At 35.4% G+C, this 21,269-nt stretch overlaps 1 protein-coding gene across 3 annotated transcripts in view; it reads left to right on the forward strand.

Moving 5' to 3' along the window:
- ATRNL1 (attractin like 1) overlaps nucleotides 1-21,269 on the forward strand; it is a 488,877-nt gene that overhangs the window by 232,894 nt on the left and 234,714 nt on the right. For all 3 annotated transcript variants that reach the window (XM_014959493.1, XM_014959476.1, XM_014959485.1), the window contains exon 25: nucleotides 19,388-19,449. In XM_014959493.1, coding sequence (XP_014814979.1) covers nucleotides 19,388-19,449 — 62 coding nt within the window. The remainder of the gene's footprint in view (nucleotides 1-19,387; nucleotides 19,450-21,269) is intronic.

The raw sequence follows: 21,269 nt of genomic DNA on the forward strand, positions 1-21,269 counted from the left end.
TGTAGCTCAGTTTGTTTGTAAAGGAAGGTATTTTTCTGCATGATAGAAAATTATGCTGTAGAGTTAATTGTAATGAATTCCAGATTTAATTTTATTAGCATTTGTTTTTATGGTTTCTAATACCATTCAGTTCTGTCTTTGAAAGAACCAAAAAAAACCCAACAACTACTGTATCTTAAACAGTAGTAACTTAAGAAACTTAGGTACTTTATATTCGTATGCAACAGTCTACTAATCAACATTTATATATCACAGCTAAAATTGAATTAAATTAGATTGAAACTAAATTACAAGGTCCTGAGTAAATTGGATTTGGTAATTTACTATTGAGTCAATCTGCAACTGATGTCATAATTTAGATTTGCTGCTTATGTGAGAACAATGCCAAGAATTTTCTTCTTCCCTTTGCAGTTTCAATTTGTGAGTGTGAAGAGGAGTGTACTTTTGCTAATGATCATACTTGAAGTACAAAACTAGTAACTGACCAGATGTTAATAATGAATGTATTGAGATGCCATTACAGGGCTTTCAGCTCATCTTTTCTTGAACTTGAGAGGCAAAGTTGGGACTCAATGACTCTCAAGAATGCTCAAAGAAGTCTGTTATGGTTTGTGTATGTAAAATGAGATTCAAGATGTAGGAGAAATCTTGCAGATGGCACATTTAGCTGTATTTATAATCACCGTTTTTATATGCATTAAACTCTGTCTTGTGAGCTTTAAGGAATTTTTAGATTTTGACCACTGAGCTGTTTATGGTTTATCACCCTAAATTCTGACAGCTGGCTTACTTGCAGAATGTATGGAAAATTATTTTTATAAATATTTATATTTTATATATTTATCTTATTAAAATATTTTTATATTATTTTTAGTATAATATGAGCTCCATATCAACTTTTTTTCATTTTAGTTAGCCTTCGAAATATATTTATTTCACTTTTTGGAATGTCAGGATGGGATAGTTTGACATGATTTGCTACTCTCAGATATAAATCAGGATACTTTTTTATTACATAATAGCATGGCTTGCATAAATGCACTCCATTTATGAAACCTCTTACATATTTAGGGAAATTTCATAATATGCCATATTACTGTGAGTCGTTTTTCCCAGCTGGAACAATGGCCTTGGGCATGAAGCCACACAGTTGGGCAAAATAATGGCATCATTTTATAGCTTGATAATGGCACCATTAGCACAAGATATTATCATATCACCTTTTTATGGATACTTATATTTTAAACCAAGCTCTGTTATATGACATATAAGTGCAGCATTGGAACAGACTTCAAAAAATAAAAGTGTAATTTCTCTTTCAACAAGTTAAACATTGTAACATTTATGTAGCTATTATCTTTATTTTTTATAAAACAGTGAGCTTCTCTTTTAGACATTTAATTGAAAAACATATATAAACCCAGCAATTTTGCATCTGAAACAGCTACTGAGGTATACGGTGTTTCTTGACCCATTGAGTGTGACTTTTACTCCCAAACAGATGGATGAAAAGTCTGCTCTTTGCCAGTCTGATGCAGTTTCTGATTATTCTGGTCTGACAGAACTGCTGGAGTTTTGGAGATTATACAAACCACAGGTTCAAAAAGTCAATTTCTGACTGTTTTGGAACTCAAATTTTTAACTCTAGCCTCAGTTTCTAATTGAATATTTGGAGACCTTGAAGAGTCACTAAAATTTTTAGACAGAATTTTAATAGATAAGATGCAAAGGAAAATAAGGAGAAATTCTTCCTTTAATAAGAAGGTGATATCAGAAATCTCTATCATAGAGATGCGATTCAATATTGAGATGTGTTCATCCTTGGCATTAAGATTTTTTTCATTATGAAGTAGTAGTTAATTAACTATTCAAAAATAATCACGCAAAGAACATAATGATTACAACAGAACAGCAGTTTGCATTTTATATATTGTTTTGAGTGACAAGATGTGCAAAGATTTATTTGTAATGCATCTATTAATCTTTAATTTCAGAACATGTGTGTGTACACATACATGTGTACATATGAAGACTCTCAATAGAAATCATACTTCATGTGCTACCTATTCTGTTTTTTTCTGTAGTCATTCTTTATTTTAATTGGTACATTCTCTATAACTATTTTTTTTATCCGGTCTTTGAACTGGCACAAGACATTTTCAACAACTGATGATGATGAAATTAAGACTCCTGGTTTTAGTAAAAGGAAATTTTAGCTGTCTGGTACAGTACAAATGCAGACATGTGAAGGGATTTTTTTTTTGTGCTTTATTAAACTTCTAAATTTGATTAAGTGTAAGAGCTATAAATCACTAGGGATTAGTTGTGCAAATAAGAAGGTTTAAAGTTTCATGGCTGTGAATTCAGTTGTATCTTCAACTCTTTTTTTTTTTTTTTTTTTTTTTTTTAATTCTAATGTAGTAGCTTTATGAAAGTTTATGCTGGCCACAGCCTTATTAATAGATTTTCCAGTAGATCCAGTTGTAGAGATATCTGTAACAACCCACGTGTATATGTGTGCAGCATATATCAATCTATATTATTTTTCATTACCAATTTCTATTGAATTTTGCAGCTATTGAGTTTCTAAATTAAGTGCAAAGAATTTTAATACTGTAGTTAAGATTTTATGCATACCAAGAGTCAGGATATGGAAAGATAGGCTTACAACAGCAATTTCAGCTCATCTCTTAAATTTACTAGTATCTCAGAATCACACAGTGGTTGAGGTTGGAAGGGACCTCTGGAGGTCATTTTGTCCAGCCCCCCTGCTCAAGCAGGCTCAGCTAGAATAGGTTGTCCAGAACCATAGAATCATAGAATGGTGTAGGTTGGAAGGGATCTTTCAGAGCATCTATTCCAACCATCAACCGAACGCTGACAAAAACAGCCCCCCTGCTCAAGCAGGCTCAGCTAGAATAGGTTGTCCAGAACCATAGAATCATAGAATGGTGTAGGTTGGAAGGGATCTTTCAGAGCATCTATTCCAACCATCAACCGAACGCTGACAAAAACACCACTAAACCATGGCCCTTGGCACCACACCTACCCGTCTTTTAAATACCTTCAGGGATGGTTATTCCACGACTTCCCTGGGCAGGTTTCCAGTGTTTGATAATCCTTTCAGTGTAGAAATTTTTCATAATAGCGAACCTAAACCTGCTGTGGCACAACTTGAGGCCATTTCCTCTTGCCCTATCGCTTGTTACTTGGGAGAAGAGACAGATCCCCAACTGTATACAACCTCCTTTCAGATAGCTGTAGAGAGTGATAAGGTCTCCCCTCAGCCTCCTTTTTTCCAGGCTAAACAACCCCCATTCCCTCAGCCTCTCCTCAGAGCCTCAGCCTCTGTAGGGCCTTTCTACCCTCAAGGAGATCAATGCTCCTGCCCAACTTGATGTCATCTGCAAACTGACTGATGGTGCACTTGATCCCTTCATCCAGATCATTGATAATGATATTTAAGACAACTGGCCCCAATACTGAGCCCTGGGGAGCACCAGTTGTGACCGGCTGCCAACTGGATTTAACTCCATTCACCACCTCTGCCTGGGCCTGGGCCTCCAGCCAGTTTTTTACCCAGCAAAGAGTAGGCCCGTCAAAGCCATGAGCAGCCAGTTTCTCCTCAAGAATGCTGTGGGAAACGATGTCAAAGGCTTTACTGAAGTCCAGGTAAACAACATCCACAGCCTTCCCTTCATCCCCCAAGCAGGTCACCTTGTCATAGAAGGAGATCAGGTTTGTCAAGCAGGAGTTGCCTTTCATGAACCCGTGCTGGCTGGGCCTGATCACCTTGTTATCCTTCACATGCTGCATGTCCAGATGGATTTTTAATATCTCAAAGGATATCTATCAGGTATCTTCCCTCCCTCCTCCCCTCCTCAGTTGCTGTTTTTTTATTCCCATGTGAGATTTTATTTTGAATACCAGCAAATGCAGCTTGTGTCTGAGTTACAGCATGGTTCTTGAGTGTTTTGTATACCTTGGTAAGCCAGCCATCTTGATGGAAGCCTTCCACTGTGGGAGACCAGATCTGATCACTCTGTTGTGTTCTCCTCATTCCTATTTTCCTAGGTCACATAAATTTGAACATTCTAACCGTTCTCCATGTAAAATAAGACCTGCCATCACATTTACCTAATTCATGTAAAGGACATTCAATTACTGCACACAGTTGTTATAAATGTTCTAAATTGCAACAGTGTAATAATAAGCAGTTTAATAAATCCCTAATCAAAGAAAGCAAAAGGGGCCAAAAGGGTGCCATCAGGTTTATGGGCTCAATTAATTTTCATAAAATGTGATCAGCTTTCCAGCTTGTCTATTAGGAAAAACAATTTTAACTCTTTAGGCAGGTTAAAATTGAATGAATGGTATTATACAAAGATTGAATCATTGAGTAGATAATCACTTCACAATGCAATTCTTCAGAGAAATAATAAAAAAGCATAAAAGTGCTCTTTACAAACTATAAGCATTATATTGGTGCTTCTGCAATAGCATGTTGCAGTAAATATATACTAGATTACATTGCAGTGTTAAACATTTGATGCCATTACCAGAATCAGGGCAATTTTTTCAGGAAATTTAGATATAACAAACTTCAAATGATCACTCTCTTTCTATCACAGTATCAGTTGGTACCTTTTTTTTGGGTGTGATATCAATAGTCATTCACAAGATGTCCCTTATTTTATGAAACTGCTTTGAAATTAATTAAAAGCGTAGGTGTCTTTGGTAAAATGCATAGGAAAAGTAAAATTAGGTTTGGATTAGATAGGATTTGTTGTTTTAAATTAACACTTTTAATGTGGATGTGTCTGCACTTGTCAGCTTTGGAAGAATGGAGAGAAAATGAAATTTCTCAAATCCTTTTTCTGTCTTGCCTCCTGTTACTGGTACCGGGGCCTAATAACCTATACTAAAAGCCCGTGAGAAAGGAAATAATCATGCCTAATCATAGAATCACAGAATGATTGTTGCTGGAATGGACAATCTGGAGATTGTCTGAACCATCAAAGCAAGGTCAGCTAAAGCAAGTTGTCCAGGGCTTTGTCCAGTCAGGTTTTGAATACCTCCAAGGGTGGAGAATCAATGCCCAACCTATGTAAGCAGCCTTTTCCAATCTTTGATCATTCTTGTAGTAAAAATAATTCTTGTGTTTAAATGAAATTTTCTGTATTTCAGTTTGTTCTGATTTAGGTTCAGGTTTAAAAAGGTAATTGCTATATAAAACACTTATTCTTATAATTTTGAAAAATAATTATTAAGAATGTATTTGTACTGAAATAATATTGCTGTATAGAACATCTCATTTGTGAAAATCCCCTGTATCCTTTGAATAAGGTCACATGGTTTATTTTCATTGAACTGTTTCCCAGCAGGCTAAGTCAAGATTTCCGTAAACAACATAAATCAGCATTAAGACCTCTACAGTTGCATAAAATAATTACAAAACAAACTCACTCGCAGCTAGAAAACAATTAAGCATTAGTTCTCAGAAATAAGAAATATAAAAAAAAAAGTTCCCTGTTTATTTATAAGTATGTTCACGTCTCAGTGAAAACCATAAGTTCTCATTTGGACAAAAAGGTATAGGGTACAATGGAACGATCTTGGGACTTTCTATAGCCATTGGGGAGGAAAAAACAACCCTTGTTTTTGAGTGTAGTCAATGCATTTGGTTGAAGTTACCTTTCTGCAGTATTCTTGTCCCAGAAAGTGTACTGAAAATCTTTCCTGGAATACTCTGAGGATACCTGTTGCATATGGCTGTTGGCAAGAAAGTTAGCTTTAAAATCTGTATGTGAGAAAGTTCACCCTGCAGGGACTAAACTTTGTGGTTTTAATTTCTTAACTTTATTTTTCAACACCTTGCTGCGCTTGAAGCCAGATAGTCTGGATTGGTTTTTAAGGTATTAATCTCTTTGGGGACAGCATTGTTAATATTTGTTCTTCTGTGCCCTGTTCACTACCACTCTCACGAAAGCCTGCTCAGGCTTATAGAGTGCAATATATGATGATTTTTTAGGAAAATCTTTGGGGAAAATTTGTTTTTTTTATTTCTAAAACTTTCCAGAAAAATATTTCAGGGTTAAACCAAATTTTCGCTTCAATTTTTTTATAAGCAAAAACTTTTTTCATTTTCTCATTTTAGAAAAGTAATTTTTCCCTATAAGGGCTGTAGTAACCAAAAGTGATTTACATTTTTTGGGGGGCCAGCTCAGCCAATAACAACCTTGTCAAAACTAGTGACTATGGGAGCAAACAGCAGTCTCATGTTTCTTACGTTTCTGCAGAAAACCTGATAGTTCATCCTGACATTTTGTCTAAAATTAATGAGAATAATTGGCGCTTTCATAAGTATTTTCTTCTGTTTACTTCTGTGATGTCTGATAATGTGTGCATTTGTGTAGGTGTCTTTTGTTCAGTGGGTATATTTAACGCCATCTCTCTTGTATTCTTGTTACGAATCTTGTAGGCACTGAATTTTTAAGACCCTTAATCTTCTATGCAGTGTGTTTAAAATCAGTCTTCAAGTCCAAAATTGTTCATGCAGGACAGGCAGAGCTACATTCTGTAGCTTTGATTCTTAGAAAACAAAATTTTGTTAAAGGATTTCCTAGAAAACTACCGCATTGCCCTTTTGAAACATGTCCCTAGTTAAAAGTAGAAATTATTTTACTGAAATGTAGAGGAAGCCTGGAAGATACCCAAACTTTGCTTGACTTACTGTTCCAAATAGGTTTCTTACTCATTGCCTAACTCCCTTGCCATATAGATTCGGTACAGCAAATGAGGTGTTTCAGAATTCCAAAGTATTCGACTGTGTAACAGAAACTGAATTTATTATCTTTCTGAATGTTTTTTTCATGCAGGATCTTTGCCCTGACTCATATACTTTGTTTTGTTCAGAAGATGTTATTTATTATTTTGGGATCAAATTCTGCTCTGCAGACACAGTCTGCTCCTATTCAAATGAAAAGCATCTGATAGCTGAACAAACGCCCCAAAAGCAGATTTTATATATTTCTGCTGTAAGTTGGTATGAAGTTTCGATGTGAGAAAGGAAAAGGCACTACCTATGTCTCAACAGAGTCCAGGCCAACATTATAATCATGTAGGGCTCTTGAAAAGTATTTTCCTTTGCTCTCTGTAAGCATTAAATGCTCTGACAGAAAAGGTGTGTTTATTTTCTTTGGATTTGGATTTTGTTAAAGCTGTTTAACACCCGAATGGTTACTCTTCATTTGCACATGCCCAATTAAACAATTAGAGCTTCTGGAAAATATACTTGGAAATAGAGTTTTTTAAAAGTAAGAATAAAGACTACTCTTAGTGTTGACAACTTTGAATAATTTTTATTCTTCTAAACAATTAAGGCCTTTATGAATTAAAGCAGATGTGAATGCAGTGCCTTGCCGTTTGTCCATGAGGTAGGAACTTTGCAGGTATCCTCCAAGATCACAGTTGTAGGTGATGCATCTCATGCATTACACTGTCATTTCTATATTTTGGTTGTAGAGCTTTTGTTACAAACACTGTTGTTTCATGGAAATGACTGTTACCGGTACCTATGAGTGTAGTTCATTGTGTCATTGCCAAAACGCTAGCACAGCTAGCCTAGTTTCTTGGAAATCGGTTTCGGCTAAGCAGGTCCCACTATTCTCTTTGGTTTACATCATTCCAAATCTGCCTGGAACCCAGTTATTCTTCCACCTTTCCCCACCTGATTACTGCAAGTTATCAGGTCAAAGGCTCCTGCTTATTAGCACTACACATTTCTTTGTGTGTTTTACAAATGCTTTCTTGAGTCTGACAGCTTATCAGTCAATGATATGATGTATGATATATCAACAATATATCACTGTGACTCTACAGAAAGTATTACGAGGTTGAGTAAAATCTAAAGCTGTCAGTTATCTCTGCTTTTTTCCAAATTTATTACAGCTTGCAATATAATAGGAGTTTCAAATGAGGAATAAAAATTAAATGTAAGAGAGTAAAATTAACATAACAAAATTGGATCACAATGTGTTCTGTTAATCCTCATAATTTAATTTTCATTTTATCTTGTAGAAGTCTCAGTTGTCACTTTCTGGATTTTGATCACCTTTTCAAGGAAGAATGTTAAACTCATTTTCTTCCTTAGATGTTATATATTTTCCTTCTTAGTATGCTGAGGCTTTTTTAGGTCAGTTAACCACCTCCACTTTATTTGAAGCACTTAATATTTTCGCATTAGTGTGACCTGCTGTTCTTCCAGCAGCAGATCTGTTAGAATCTTGTCCTTGTATAGATAAGTGGACATTATCCTTTACGTGCAAAACTCCACACTTTTTCTTCAGTGGAATATACATACAATACAGAAAGCTTTATTGGTTTTCTTTTTTTCCTTATATCTTTTTAGGTTGGGTATTCTAAATTATATTGGTAAGTGTGTGCCCTCTTATCTTCACTCTCATGCACACACATGTGACTCTTTGTGTAACTCCATCTCTCTTGGTATTAGTTGTGGATCTTCAGGAACAAACTGAAATAATAATAAGCTGATGGGCGTTTTCTCTGTACAGTTTAATGAGGTTTCACTTGGGTACCCAGAGTCTTGAAAAAGCCATTCTGCATGAGCTACCTTCCTTACTTACCTTTTAATTCGTTACAGTCTTTCATGAGAGGCAGGAAGAAGCATTTCAGTTTCTTGTCTTATAACATTCTGCTCTGATATCCTGGTCTTTCTGAAGCAAAAGGAAGCCAGCAGGTATTTACATCAGCCACTTACCATTAATAGTAATGTAGTCAGCATTCACCTCTGGAGAAAAAAGTGAGACCATTTTTTTAATCCTAGGTTTATTCTATGATAGTGCTGTTTATAGGATGAGCAAAGAAGTAGTTGTTCTCTGAACCACTGCTGGAATACATATTCCTTCCTCTTTTCAGAAGTTTAATTGAATCAAATATACTCACAATGACTTCTGCTCTCATTGTAGTAGTGCTATTTACATCAAGGAATTAAAGCCTCTGTCTTTCATGGCCTTATCAATAGGTGAGGAGGGGAATGAGAAGATACATCAATGAATTTCTCTGCTGAATGGGAATGCTTCTCTTTCATTGTTTTACACATTAGAGAGAGGAATCACCAAGCACCACGCAAAAAAGATCAGAAAATTTAATTTCTACAAAGTGGTATTATATACATAAATCTTCTGAAAGACAGATACCTTTGGGATATCATAGGCCGTAGACTTCTGTGTAATCCATTACCCATGCTGATATAAACCTTTGATTTGTGGGTTTAAACCTGAGGCTGAGTAACCTCATAAATATGCTAATCCACAGTAATCAAGGAAAGTGCTATTGCAAATACAAAATTTTTATTCCATGGTTCCAACAGCTTTATAGCATGCTCTACATTTATAACAATAAACTTTGGGAAATTACTCTCTTCATGTTTAAGAAAATGCTTTGCCCTTTTCTTGGCATCTCACCAATGAGTTTTACATACATTATTTTGAATGGCATGATCTTTATGCAAAATTCAGTGCGTGTTTTGCCTTTTCTAGCCAAGTATTTGATTTCTAAAATGAACAAAACATTGCATAAATTTTAAAAATTCAGCTTTTGTAGCCCTATAAAAAATTTTATTATCATTTTTATTAGGCTAGAGACCAACCAGTGGGTTAACTTGTCTGGCAAAACCGGCACTACTGTATATTTAAGAAGAAAAAGACTTAGCAGATTTTGAAAAAAATCTTACAGATTTGAGCAGGACATTTTCCCTGTCATATGTATTTCTACACATACACATAGGCATGAACTTTAAATGCCATAGCCATCATACTAAGTTCTACAGTCATTCAAATAGTTCAGTGTAGATTTTTTTTTTTTCCAGGAAAGGTGAAAAATATCTTCCATGCAGGAAAGAAAATAGTACATTTTTCATGTTTATAAACTTCAGAATACGAGAATTCTGCTGTTCTTTGTGTAATTTCTGTGTACTAAGAAGTCCCCAATGAATCCTGTATGTAAAGAGAGTTGTATTTAAAATCAGTCTGAAGAAATAAGCAACAGGTTTTTTCAGCTGATATTTCAGTTCCCAGATACTGCAATACTAATATTTACTTGGCTTGTTTTGAGTAATCCCATTTCTAATCTATGTCTATAGAAAATTGAGTTACTTTAAAATTGAGGAAAAAAAGGATCAGTTGGTTATGAAATCCTTAGTTCATATGAGATACCTGTCAAAAATAATTATTTTATAGTTTCTGTAATCAGTAATTATGATTTTGAATTAGGTGCCTGAAGGATTGAAATCTGAACACTGGTTACTTGAGCGATATGGTGTTTTCCATGGTGTTAGGTTTGTGCTTCCCAGATTAACTGTATAATGTAGATGTCATCTCCTTGCATATGATTATTTTTTGTGAACTGACACTCACGCAAGCAACTAATTCACTCTTCACAAAATAAGATTATATTTTTGGTTTTAGGTTTAAATGTGATGTTTTGCAGAAACAAGACTGCTGTTAGCTCCTTTAAGAACAGAAAATAGTTCAATACATACTCACTCTGAATTCCTTCAGACACTTTAACTTGAATCTCAGGTACTCTTTGAATAAATTTGGTGTGGTACAGAACCACTGTTTAGTTTTCTGTGCAGAGTAACGTTGCTTCTGAACTCCAGTCTATTTACTGCACGGTAAAACTGAAATCCAGTCATTAAAAATGAAAAGCCAGAATCAGTTGCACTATGACCATGCTTAAGGGAACTTCCTGCCCCTGAAAAGCTCCTCTTGTTTTCTAATTTGATCTCATTGCTTTTGAATTTTATTTTCTTTAATAGTCCACAACAGTAAACAAATTCCATATTGATAAATAATGAAAGGTCAGTTATGCTAAGTGGTCTGGATAGCTTTGTAAATTGAACTTGTTTGAACAGTGTGCATTTTAGTAAAGCCAAGTTCAAGGTTACTGCCTGCCTACAAATTTAAATAAGTGTAACATTTTGACACTTGTGTATCCTTCCACAACATCCAGTACCCCTTTGCTTCTATCAAAAGAGGAGGATATACAGGCTTAGCAGATTTAAGTTGTCTGCAGCCTTATCCTCAGCCTGGTTTTTTTTTTTTTTCCTGTAGGCTGTAAGGGGCAGGTGAGGGATTTAATATAATGGTATTTCCAGCCTCGATGCATTGTAATAGATGTGGGAATGACCACCTAAGCCTGCCATTTTGTGAGATGCTTTGTGTTCCACAGTTATGTTTCCCCTTTTATTTGCATGCACTTTCCATAGGTTGCTTGTGCTTTGCCTGTGAGTATTTCCATTCAGAGATGTAGATATTTTCCTTCAATGGTAACTTTTGTGGGCTGTGCAATCTAAGGAGCACAACAGCCTGTTCTTCTTGTGGAATTCTGGGTCCTCGTGGGCTGTGTGGCAGGACAGTGATAGGTGCAGAAGGATTTGCTGTGACAAGGCTTAGTGAAGAGGTGGTTTCAGGTTGGTGGGTGAGGTGGCTTAGTGCAAGTCAGGCATTACAGATACATACAGAAACTATTGCCCAGTCTGATGTCTCAAATTCATCAGACAACTTTTTATAAAGTTAAATATACCCTGAGACAGCAGCACTGACTCTGTGATTCTGACTTCATCCTCAGGAAATTCTTCTTTTATCAACCTATGTGAATTCTATAAAATATATATTGAAATAGCCATCCCATAGTGTCAATAATTACAGACACGTGACTTAAAAATTAGCTGTTTAGTGATAGTGGCTAGGCATTTTCCTGGTTATAAGAACCCTGGAAGAAGTGCAAATTGCTTCATCAGCTCTACTTTTAGCCAGAGTTTGACAGAGTAATGTGATAGTTGTGTGCCAGCACCAGCAGGTTTAGACTTGCACCACTAATTCTGTTTTGACATTGATGGAAAGATCATATGGGTCTTTTGTGTTTGAGGAGGTATCTTTTAGAGTCTCTCTTGAGAACAGACGAGATAACACTTTAGTTTTGCTGTGTTAAATAAGAGTCATGTTACTATTTTTTTTAATGCAATATTTTTTATTGAACCATTTTTCCTCAGAAATATACAGCACTTTGAGGAGTGAAATGAATCTGTTTGGGCAACTGGTTTGTGTAGAATCATAAACAATGTATAAAGTTGGAGATTTCCTATGTTTATTTTTTGAATAAATATAATTTACAATTTTGACTTATTATGGCATTCGAGAGCCATAGTAGTCTGACTGTTGTTGGAACAGGATTCTTTATTATGGGCAAGGATTCCTGATGCTTTACAAGCTCATTGATCATGCTCCACTAGATAAGAATGAAGGTATTACTGCGCAGCACCCAGGTAGTTTCTCACTCTCTTTAGATGCAATATCACCAGCCTGTGCTTGAGCTAATTTAGGTTTGACAGGAAAAAAATCTAAATTACATTGCCAGAATGGAGATTGTTTTTTGAATAGGAATGAATCAGAAAGGGACATGGACGCATACTTATTTGAATATGAATTGTAAAGATAGCATCGTAAGTCAGAGGACCATGGAATTTTTTTTTTAGAGAGCTGAAGACGAGCACGTGGTTGTTGTTGTTTTATCCTTAGTGTGAGTGTTATTTGTACCAGCTTCTACAGAGTAAAAAAAACAAACACAGAAAAAAGAGATGCTTATGGATCTGAAAGGGATCAAGGATCTATTTTACTTAGAAAAATGTCAATGTTAAATGTGTTTTGTTTATCAGAAGACCAAGATGGCTTGACGTTGACAGGGAGAGGGTTTGACGTGTCAAACAGCAGAGCTTGAATTCAGGACAACCTTAGGAGACTGGGCCAACAGAAACCTCATGAAGTCTGACTAGAAGTACAGAGCCCTAATCAGGATGAAATTAACGAACTTGAATATAAGCCAAGGGTATGCTCTTATTCCACTTCAGGGAATACCCAAGTATGGGGCTTCATTAAGAGAAAATTATTCCCTTCTACTCAGCTCTGGGCAGGCTGCATGTGGAATGAGACTCCAGTTTTTGGTGTTGTAGTTCAGAAAAAGTGCTGAGAAGCTGAGAAGGTCCAGAAGCATTACAAAGCCTTTTAGGGGCCTGAAGCACACAGGCTTTGTTGAGGCTGTGGGGCTTGTTCAGTCTGCAAAGAGCCTCCAGGAGTAGACTACAATTACTTGTGTGGGAGTTACAGAGATGGTGAAGTTAAAATCTTCTCTGTAATAGCAAGTGGCAAAACAAGGGGAAGTGGTCACATGCTGTACATTGGTAGATTCAGATGAACATTAGAAAAACTTCGTTATGCTAGCAATGCTGCATCAAAACACATTCCCCAGAGTGGCTGTGGAATATCCATCCTTGGATGTTTCCAAAACTTATCTGGAAAAAGACACTATTGACCTGGTCTGGTGTTGATAGTAGCCTAGCTTTGAGTGGGAAGCTGAACAACATGAGCTGCAGATGTTTCTTCCAGTCCACATTTCTATGACTCTGTTATGCTAACATACAAGAGCGGGCTCCTTAACAGGTGCAGCTTTCCTGGGGGAGACTCTTTAATTTATCAAATCATAATAAGATGTCATAAGAAGTCATAACAGGAAAGCTGAGGAGAGTGAGAAATACAATTCTAGCAAGTGACAGAAGTGGTTGTCCATTTAATCTAGCCAGGCTATTAAAAACCAGAGTTTCAGAAGACGTTGTCTAGAAATCTGCTGTTTCACACTCAGTTTTGTAGGAGAACTCAATCCTGCTAAGATTTATGTCTAAAATAACTTTCCAGTACTCTAGGTCTTTGTGTCAACTACTTTTCATCTTTTTTTTTTTTTTTTAAATTATTTTAATTTTGAAATATGTTGTTTCTCTCTTGTCTGTGCCTTTTATTTTTTTTCATACACTCATTGACTTTAACACTCAATTTCTTAGTAATGTCGTGTTAATCGTTATGGAAATACTTTGCATACTGAATTAAAATGTAAGTTAGATAACAGTTCCTCTCCCCCAGATTTTCTCCGTCACTTCTTGGAGGTTATTAACTGATGGATTTTCTGTGTGGTATGCATGTGTACTCAAACACAAAATTAAATAAAGCAGTGAAATAGCGGTGTATGAATGTTGAATTTAATAGGCAAAGTGCAAGGTAGAAAAAAACTCAGCTGTAAAAACCTTCTTTAGGAATGTCATTCATCTCACTTGAATACAAACCCAGATTGTCTTTCAGCCTCTCATGACTCTGAATAGTGGAAATAATATCCTGTAATTATTACATTGTTTGAGAAAGGAAGGGGTGGGAGCTTGGATAATCTAGTGTATGACATCATGAGAGGCAGGACTTCAACATGCAGAGATAATCTATGGAAGCTGTTTATCAAATCTTGATGTGAAGGCTGTGATTCGGAGTTTGATTTTTCTTCAATTTATCTTTCAGTTTCTATTTATGTTATCAGTATTGAAGTTTTGCTATCAGTAATTATCATCTGGGAGGACTGTTTGTTGACATTAGACTAAATTCTTTACTGGCATCAACACAGTAGAAAGCAGTAGGATTCTGCCAGCAGGCACTTAGCTCCATATTGCTTCTTCGATCATTTCATCCCAGCGAGAAGAAATATTTCTTTTTCCTATTTTAGCATTATGTTTTTTGCAGAAATACCCAACCAGTACTTAGAAACTATGAGAGAGATTTATCTCACCTAACATTATTTATATTCGAAGTTTGACATTAGAACTGTGGTCTAGACTAATCACACGCTCCCTGCATTGTTAGTAGAGAGAAATGGCAGCTCTATAGGGTAATTCATTCCACGTTATGGGTCCCACATCTATTTTAGTCACTCACCTGTAAAGTACCTTCCTATCTCTGCTGATTATTATAAATCAGCTGACTAATTTTTACTAGATTCACACATTTGACTAGATTTTGACATGTTCCACATGGCACAATACAGATAAATTTTCTTTAAAATGTCTTTTTCAAGTTCCAGGTCAATATATAGAATAAATGTGTGGCATTTTTAGCTTCTGTGTAAAAGCATTTAATGTTTTTCTAACTTAGAAGTAATTAGGATACATTGTTGGTAAGTTTATCCTTTTCTTACCATGTCCTCTTGGAAGTTTTTTTTTTCCAAAGGAAAAGAAAATAACCTTTTGTGCTTTTCCTCTTAATATTTCTGTTGGGAAAAAGACAGTTTCCTACCATCCACCTTCCACTGATGCAGCTCACTCTTCATATTCAAAGTCCAGTGTGAAAGAACAGTCATTACCATTTTTTGCCCTCTCCGAAAAAAGCCTACATAATTGTGGTTATATTTAGGTAAAAAATGAGAGTAACTGTTCCTTTGTTATATAATTACTGATTTTACTGAGTTTAAAGATAACCATAGGGTTTTTTCCACCCAATTGTGAAATAGTACATAACAATGTCTTTAAGATAGTTTATACTTGGGTCTCTGCAGTCATGTTTCTGCACAGTATATATCTGTATCTTCACTTCATATAACAAATAGTAAATGTGAAAATTTATTGTGCATGTAAATTTTCCAACATCCAAATTATCAAATTTCCAAATTATCAGAGTATTTGATCTTTCCCATTTTTCTGATAAAAATGTTATACACAAAAATGTGCCCATCTACCCAAGAAGAACTTCAATTACATTTTTGACAATACTGAAGGAAGTAATAATTCTTCAGGGTTTAAATACACAGAATCAACAGATCCCAGGCAGTTTAGTTGGGATTATGTCTGACCTTCTTGTATTATGTTTCCAGGTCTAATAATTAGACTATCTACCAAAGTTTTACCACATATTTATTTTAATTTCTCCTATTTGTTCATTCTTAATTTACTAACAGTGGAAGATGAAAAAATTATATTAACAGCAATATTCGTTCACTGTCTGAGAACCAGAGCAGATAGAAGTTTATATTAATGGATAATATAATGAAATGGATGATAGATTAAATTTGCTTTTTGTGTACCTTATTTGAATATGTAAACCATTTCATGGGTTAGGTTCATATTTACTGCAAATGTGGAATTTTGCTTTAGTGCACTCCTGTCGTGCCTGATTTTCCCTTTCTTTTTCCTTTTGCTAGATTGGTTCTGTTAGAATTGCAGAGACAGCTTCTTGACACCTGTATTTTTCAAACTAAACCACAAAATTCCGAGGCCAGACTTACTATTTCCATATGAAAGATGTCCCTAAGTTAGACTTTCAAGATTGTCCCATTTTTGTGGTGGAATAGATCTTGACCCATTGGTCTGTGGGACTGTATTATTGCTCCATGTGATAGTCAAAGTGAACATGACTAGAGCAGTGGAAAAAAATAAATCTGTCCCTGCAGACGTTAAATTTTGAAGGCTGGAAAAATTCCTGTGCTCAAAAGTTATTCCTGTTTCAACAGAACTATTTCATCCATCATTATTCATTGTGAAGTGTACTTCCTACATCACGCATGAAACTGAACAGCAAAAGTTAATAAATAGCATACCTGCAGTGCTGTCTGGCATATTCTGCTGGATATTTGACTTTTGAATCCTCAATTTCTATAAAAGATTTGTCAGAAGTCACAGTGCCTTGCCTTCCAATTAGGTCACATGAAAATCCCATGGAAACAAATCTTTTTAATTGTATTATGGTTCTTTCTGTCATTTACTTCCTCATATAATTACAATATGTATTCTTTTTGTTAATATTCTGTGTTGAAATTAGCCTAAGATGCATAGTCGTGTTTCTTTAGAAAATGTAGTAGTTCATCTTTTATACATAAACTCTAATGTAATCATTAGAAGGTAATGTTGATTAAAATCTGAAATTACATCTGGAATGGAAATTTATATTTTAATGTGTTTTTACTCTAAAATGTGAGTACTTTCATGAATATAAAGTTTTACAGACCAAAAAGTAAGTTTTACAGACAGAAGTTCTTCCATAAGTTTGCAAACACGAACTCCAACAAAAGAACATCACAATTGTCTTAAGCAGATTATTTGATTCATAGAAAGTGGAAGATGTAAAATCAGTACTTTTGTGTCTGCTTTTGCACAAAAGCTATTTATCCCATCTTGAGCTTAGGGATTTGCAAGTCATATTTAATCATTAGTGGGCATATAAAATCATTAAATTGTTGTATATCTGCCTACTTCATGTTTGCTGTATGTTGAAAAAGAGAAATAAAGGCACTACGGTTTCTTAGAAAAATTTGATATAAAACTTTCCAGATAATTGTGGTTTTGGATTGCAGGACTTTCGCTTGACTGTAGCTGCTTCCACAGATGCTGTTAATGAATGCTGACACCATGAATGAAATTAATTGAAGTAATGCAAAATATAAATGATCCTTTAACAAATAGCTTTTTAACAGGTCACATTAAGGTGAATTCTGTTGAAACTGGCTTGTTTTTTCTCTTTGTGTTTGTTCATCTCCTGAAGTATGATTCTTATATAAAGCATTCTGTAAAAGCCAGCAGTTAATTTGAATACTAAATATTATTTGAAGGGAATCTAGTCTGCATTTAAAATTAAGATTGACTATAAGAAGCTTTTTCTTTTTATTTTTCCATAAAAGGTATTCTTAAACAATTGGTTATGCTTCGGATGCACTTTATATTGGCTAAAGAGCTCTTCAGATCTTTTCTCAGATTTTATCTTTTCCATGTAAAATAACGGTTACATTGGCATTAATAGATACTTTGACAATTTTGTCCACTCTGTAATTCCTCTTCAACTTTTTCACATTTTTACTCCCTTATCTCTCTTCATTTTGATACAATATTCATCATGACAGTAGTCTAAGTTAAAGTTTCCAAGAATTTAAAAGTTCTACTTGTATTGGACAAATGTGAAAACATTTGTAGATTAAACTTTAGTAGTGAGTCAGAGAGTTCGTTTTCTTTCCTGCTTCCTTCCCACGTGGTCTTCAGCTTTTTGTCTTTCTACTGGCTCCCAGGGCAGGTTTTGCCCTGGTCCAAACACAGCCATCTACTTAAGCTAGGCACATTCAGATTTCCTTTCTAGAGAGGAGAGAGATGATAGTTCTCAAGAAGTTTAGTACACTAAATTATATTTCGATTCATTTATCAAGTTTCTTTCCTGACATTTTGGGCGGAGAACTTCAAAATATTTCCTATATCAAATTCCAGAGCTCCCAGGATTGTTTGCATTGCTTGCAGTTGTGCATTATTAGTGAAGAGAAAGCAGAAACTACATTTCAGAGATGTGTTTGCATGATGTTCCCCCTATGCTGGTTCCTGGAATGATGCTGTTTACATGCTGTTCCTTCCTTAGACTTTAAGTATTCTGGCCTATGATTAGCTGTGTCAGCTGGCAAAAGGCACACTAAGACCATTAATAATGCTAAAGTTTACATTATATTTTTGCCTTAAAAAATTGAAAAATAATAATTCTTGAATATCATGAGTTATTTCAAAAGTTCACAAATCAACTGTTAAAGGGAATCAGAGTAATTCCATGTAACTACTAGTCAACATCAGATCTTAAATGCACAAAGATCTCTGAAAAAAACAATTATTTGAAAAGGCTGGGAATATAGTTAGATAAACACTTTGTGCAATTCAAAGTAGAAGATTCTGTGTATCTTAGTTGATAATTACACACTATGAAGAACTGAACAAGACAGGGACTTAAGGATATTTGTAGATATAATTTAAATATTAAGTACTGCTCTTAACATTAGCAAAAAGTAATTATAATAATAATTATAGGCTCTATTGCATGCAAGTGTGAATGTGCGTCTGTGTGTATATGCTGTCTTAGAGATAATTATTAAATCTTTGTGAAAAATTACAGTAAGGAGTTGAACTAATGCATGTTCTGTTGAGGCTGTAAAAAAGAATATTTTTTACTTTGTCTTTAAAGTAATTTGCTTTCAAACAGTTTGTTTTATTATGCACCAGATTTATCTTTTTTAAAAAATTAACACATGCATTAATTTTAATATTATGCAATTAAAATATTTTAAATGTATAAATTTTAAGCAAAAGATATTTCTTATTCTTTCTGACACCTCATTTCAGCCTTCTTGTTAAAATGGAAAATGGTGATAGTTAAAACAGTTGACTATTATGAAGACAACTTATATCAATATGATTTCTTAATATTTTGCATGTTGTTTTCATTGTTTGCATCAAGCAAGTTTTTCGTGGGTATTTGTATTAACTTTACTTCAATAGAAGGACTATATTCCATTGTTTGTATTTTGACACAGGCAAAGATATGGGAGTTAGTTGCTCATCTCACTTTATGGTAAATGCAGGTGTGTGCACAGTAGACTGAAATTACACTTGAAACTAATCATCCGTGGAGCCATAAAGCCCTAGCCTAAAAAGAGCTGTTGACTCTGAAAATGTTGTAATTTACTTCTATTTTATTTGCAGATTGCCTTCTCACAGCACAATACTATCATGGATCTGGTGCAGTTCTTTGTCACCTTCTTCAGGTAAATTGCTTTTTCTGTTTTCTTACTGAAATCATGCTGATTCTTTTATGTAAAACCCATACCTTAACCACCGTCTTAATCTTAAGAAATGACTGCAAGGAAGCCTTTAAACTGTATTCTCTAATTTGCACCAGTGGAGGATCCAGGCTGTTGCCCTGTAACTACAGGCAGCTGCTGGCATCTTTCATGTATTTCATATTCAGTGGTACAGTCTTCACACTTACTTCATAAAGATTGGCTGAATGTGTACTGTATATTACAATGACTAAGAGAAAACAGCTATACTGACTTAAACCAGTAATTTATGTGTGTGCTTTTTTTGTAAACTCTTTTAAAGTATTATTCAAAATGATGGTTCCGTTCAATAGCTTGTTATTTTTCATAAAGCACTCCAAATCACTACTCATGCTTTCATGTGTTAAAGATTAATTGTGAAAAGCAGTAGGTGATGTGTGAGGTTTGGTTATGGCAGCAATGCAGGAGTTGGCTTCAACTGCAAATAGACAACTATTCTAGGATCTGAACTAAACTCCACGGAAAGACTTCTTAAAAGTTCACCTGTCTGATAAAATGTCACAAACTTGAATATACACAGATTAGTTACGGTGCTTTGAAATCTTGCTGCGAAGATATTCCCCAATAACCATGAATTGTATGCAAGATGTGAATGGTGACAGACAGCAGTGTTCATCAGGCTTTCTGTATTTTGGGAACTGCCATGCATTTATTTCACAAGTTCACAGTACAGCTTTTCTGTTCGCTTTAATCACCGTGCTCTGAGGAACTGTACCTGAAGAATCAGACCCTTCAATGCTGCGACCAGACCAACTTCAGTTAATTGCTGTCACCTAAAAGCGGGCAGAAATGAGCAGACTTCTGTACCCAATACATTGGCTAATGGAGAGTGGTTTTGTAGTAGGTGTTAAGCATCCCATTTCTCCTCTTTCATCACAAAGCGATAAAATGCTGGTTGCCTAAAGGTCAGTCCAGTAGCAGTTGGGTTTTTGGGATGTTTTTTCTGGGAAGCCATCTAAAAAATTATGATGCTTATGCAAACCTTAAGAAGACAAACTCCTGTAGAAGAAAGCACAGTCTGTCCCAGTATGATAAAACAGAGGGACCCTGTCACAAATTGCAGAGGGGAGACTAAAAGCAGTTTGTTTCTGCTGTGCCCTAATGCTGGCTTAGAAATGGTGAACTACAGGCTCTTTGATGGTGAAGCCATCTGTATAGATCTAGTGCATTACCTCTCCTGGTGTGATGGATTATTTGATACAGTTTATTCTGGGTAAATGCAAATTTACCATGATCCTGCTGAAAGAACCCCCTGAGAGAGAGAGGCTGTAGGGTCGCTGGCAGCTGTCCTACCACTGCCTTTGACTCACCCCAGTCTCAGTGTAGAACCCAGGCTTTCAGCTGGCGCCCAGATCAAGAGGGGTTTGCAGGTATCTGCAGCACAATGGTAATAATCCGCGTCAGGGACCTAGGTGCAGAAAAGCATGAAGGAATCAGGAAATGCTGGGAGTAACGCATTGCAGTAATCCAAGCAAGGTACAAAAAATTAATGACAAGGTATCCTCCAAAGGCATGTACAGTTCAAGCTAAGGTTGATGGTTATGATTACAAATGGAATGTTTATCAAAATACATTTTCAAATCTTGATGTAAGATTGTATGGTACTCTTCTACAACTGAATATTGGTATTAAGGTGCCTGTAGACACAGGCAGAATGTTGGAGCTCTCGTATTGTGTTGATAAGAGAAAAACAGAAACAGCAAGAATAGCACACAGTAGATTCACACTTTGCAAAGCAGAACCTG

This window comes from Calidris pugnax, unplaced genomic scaffold (assembly GCF_001431845.1).
Source record: "Calidris pugnax isolate Ruff unplaced genomic scaffold, ASM143184v1 scaffold4, whole genome shotgun sequence".
Lineage (NCBI taxonomy): Eukaryota > Metazoa > Chordata > Aves > Charadriiformes > Scolopacidae > Calidris > Calidris pugnax.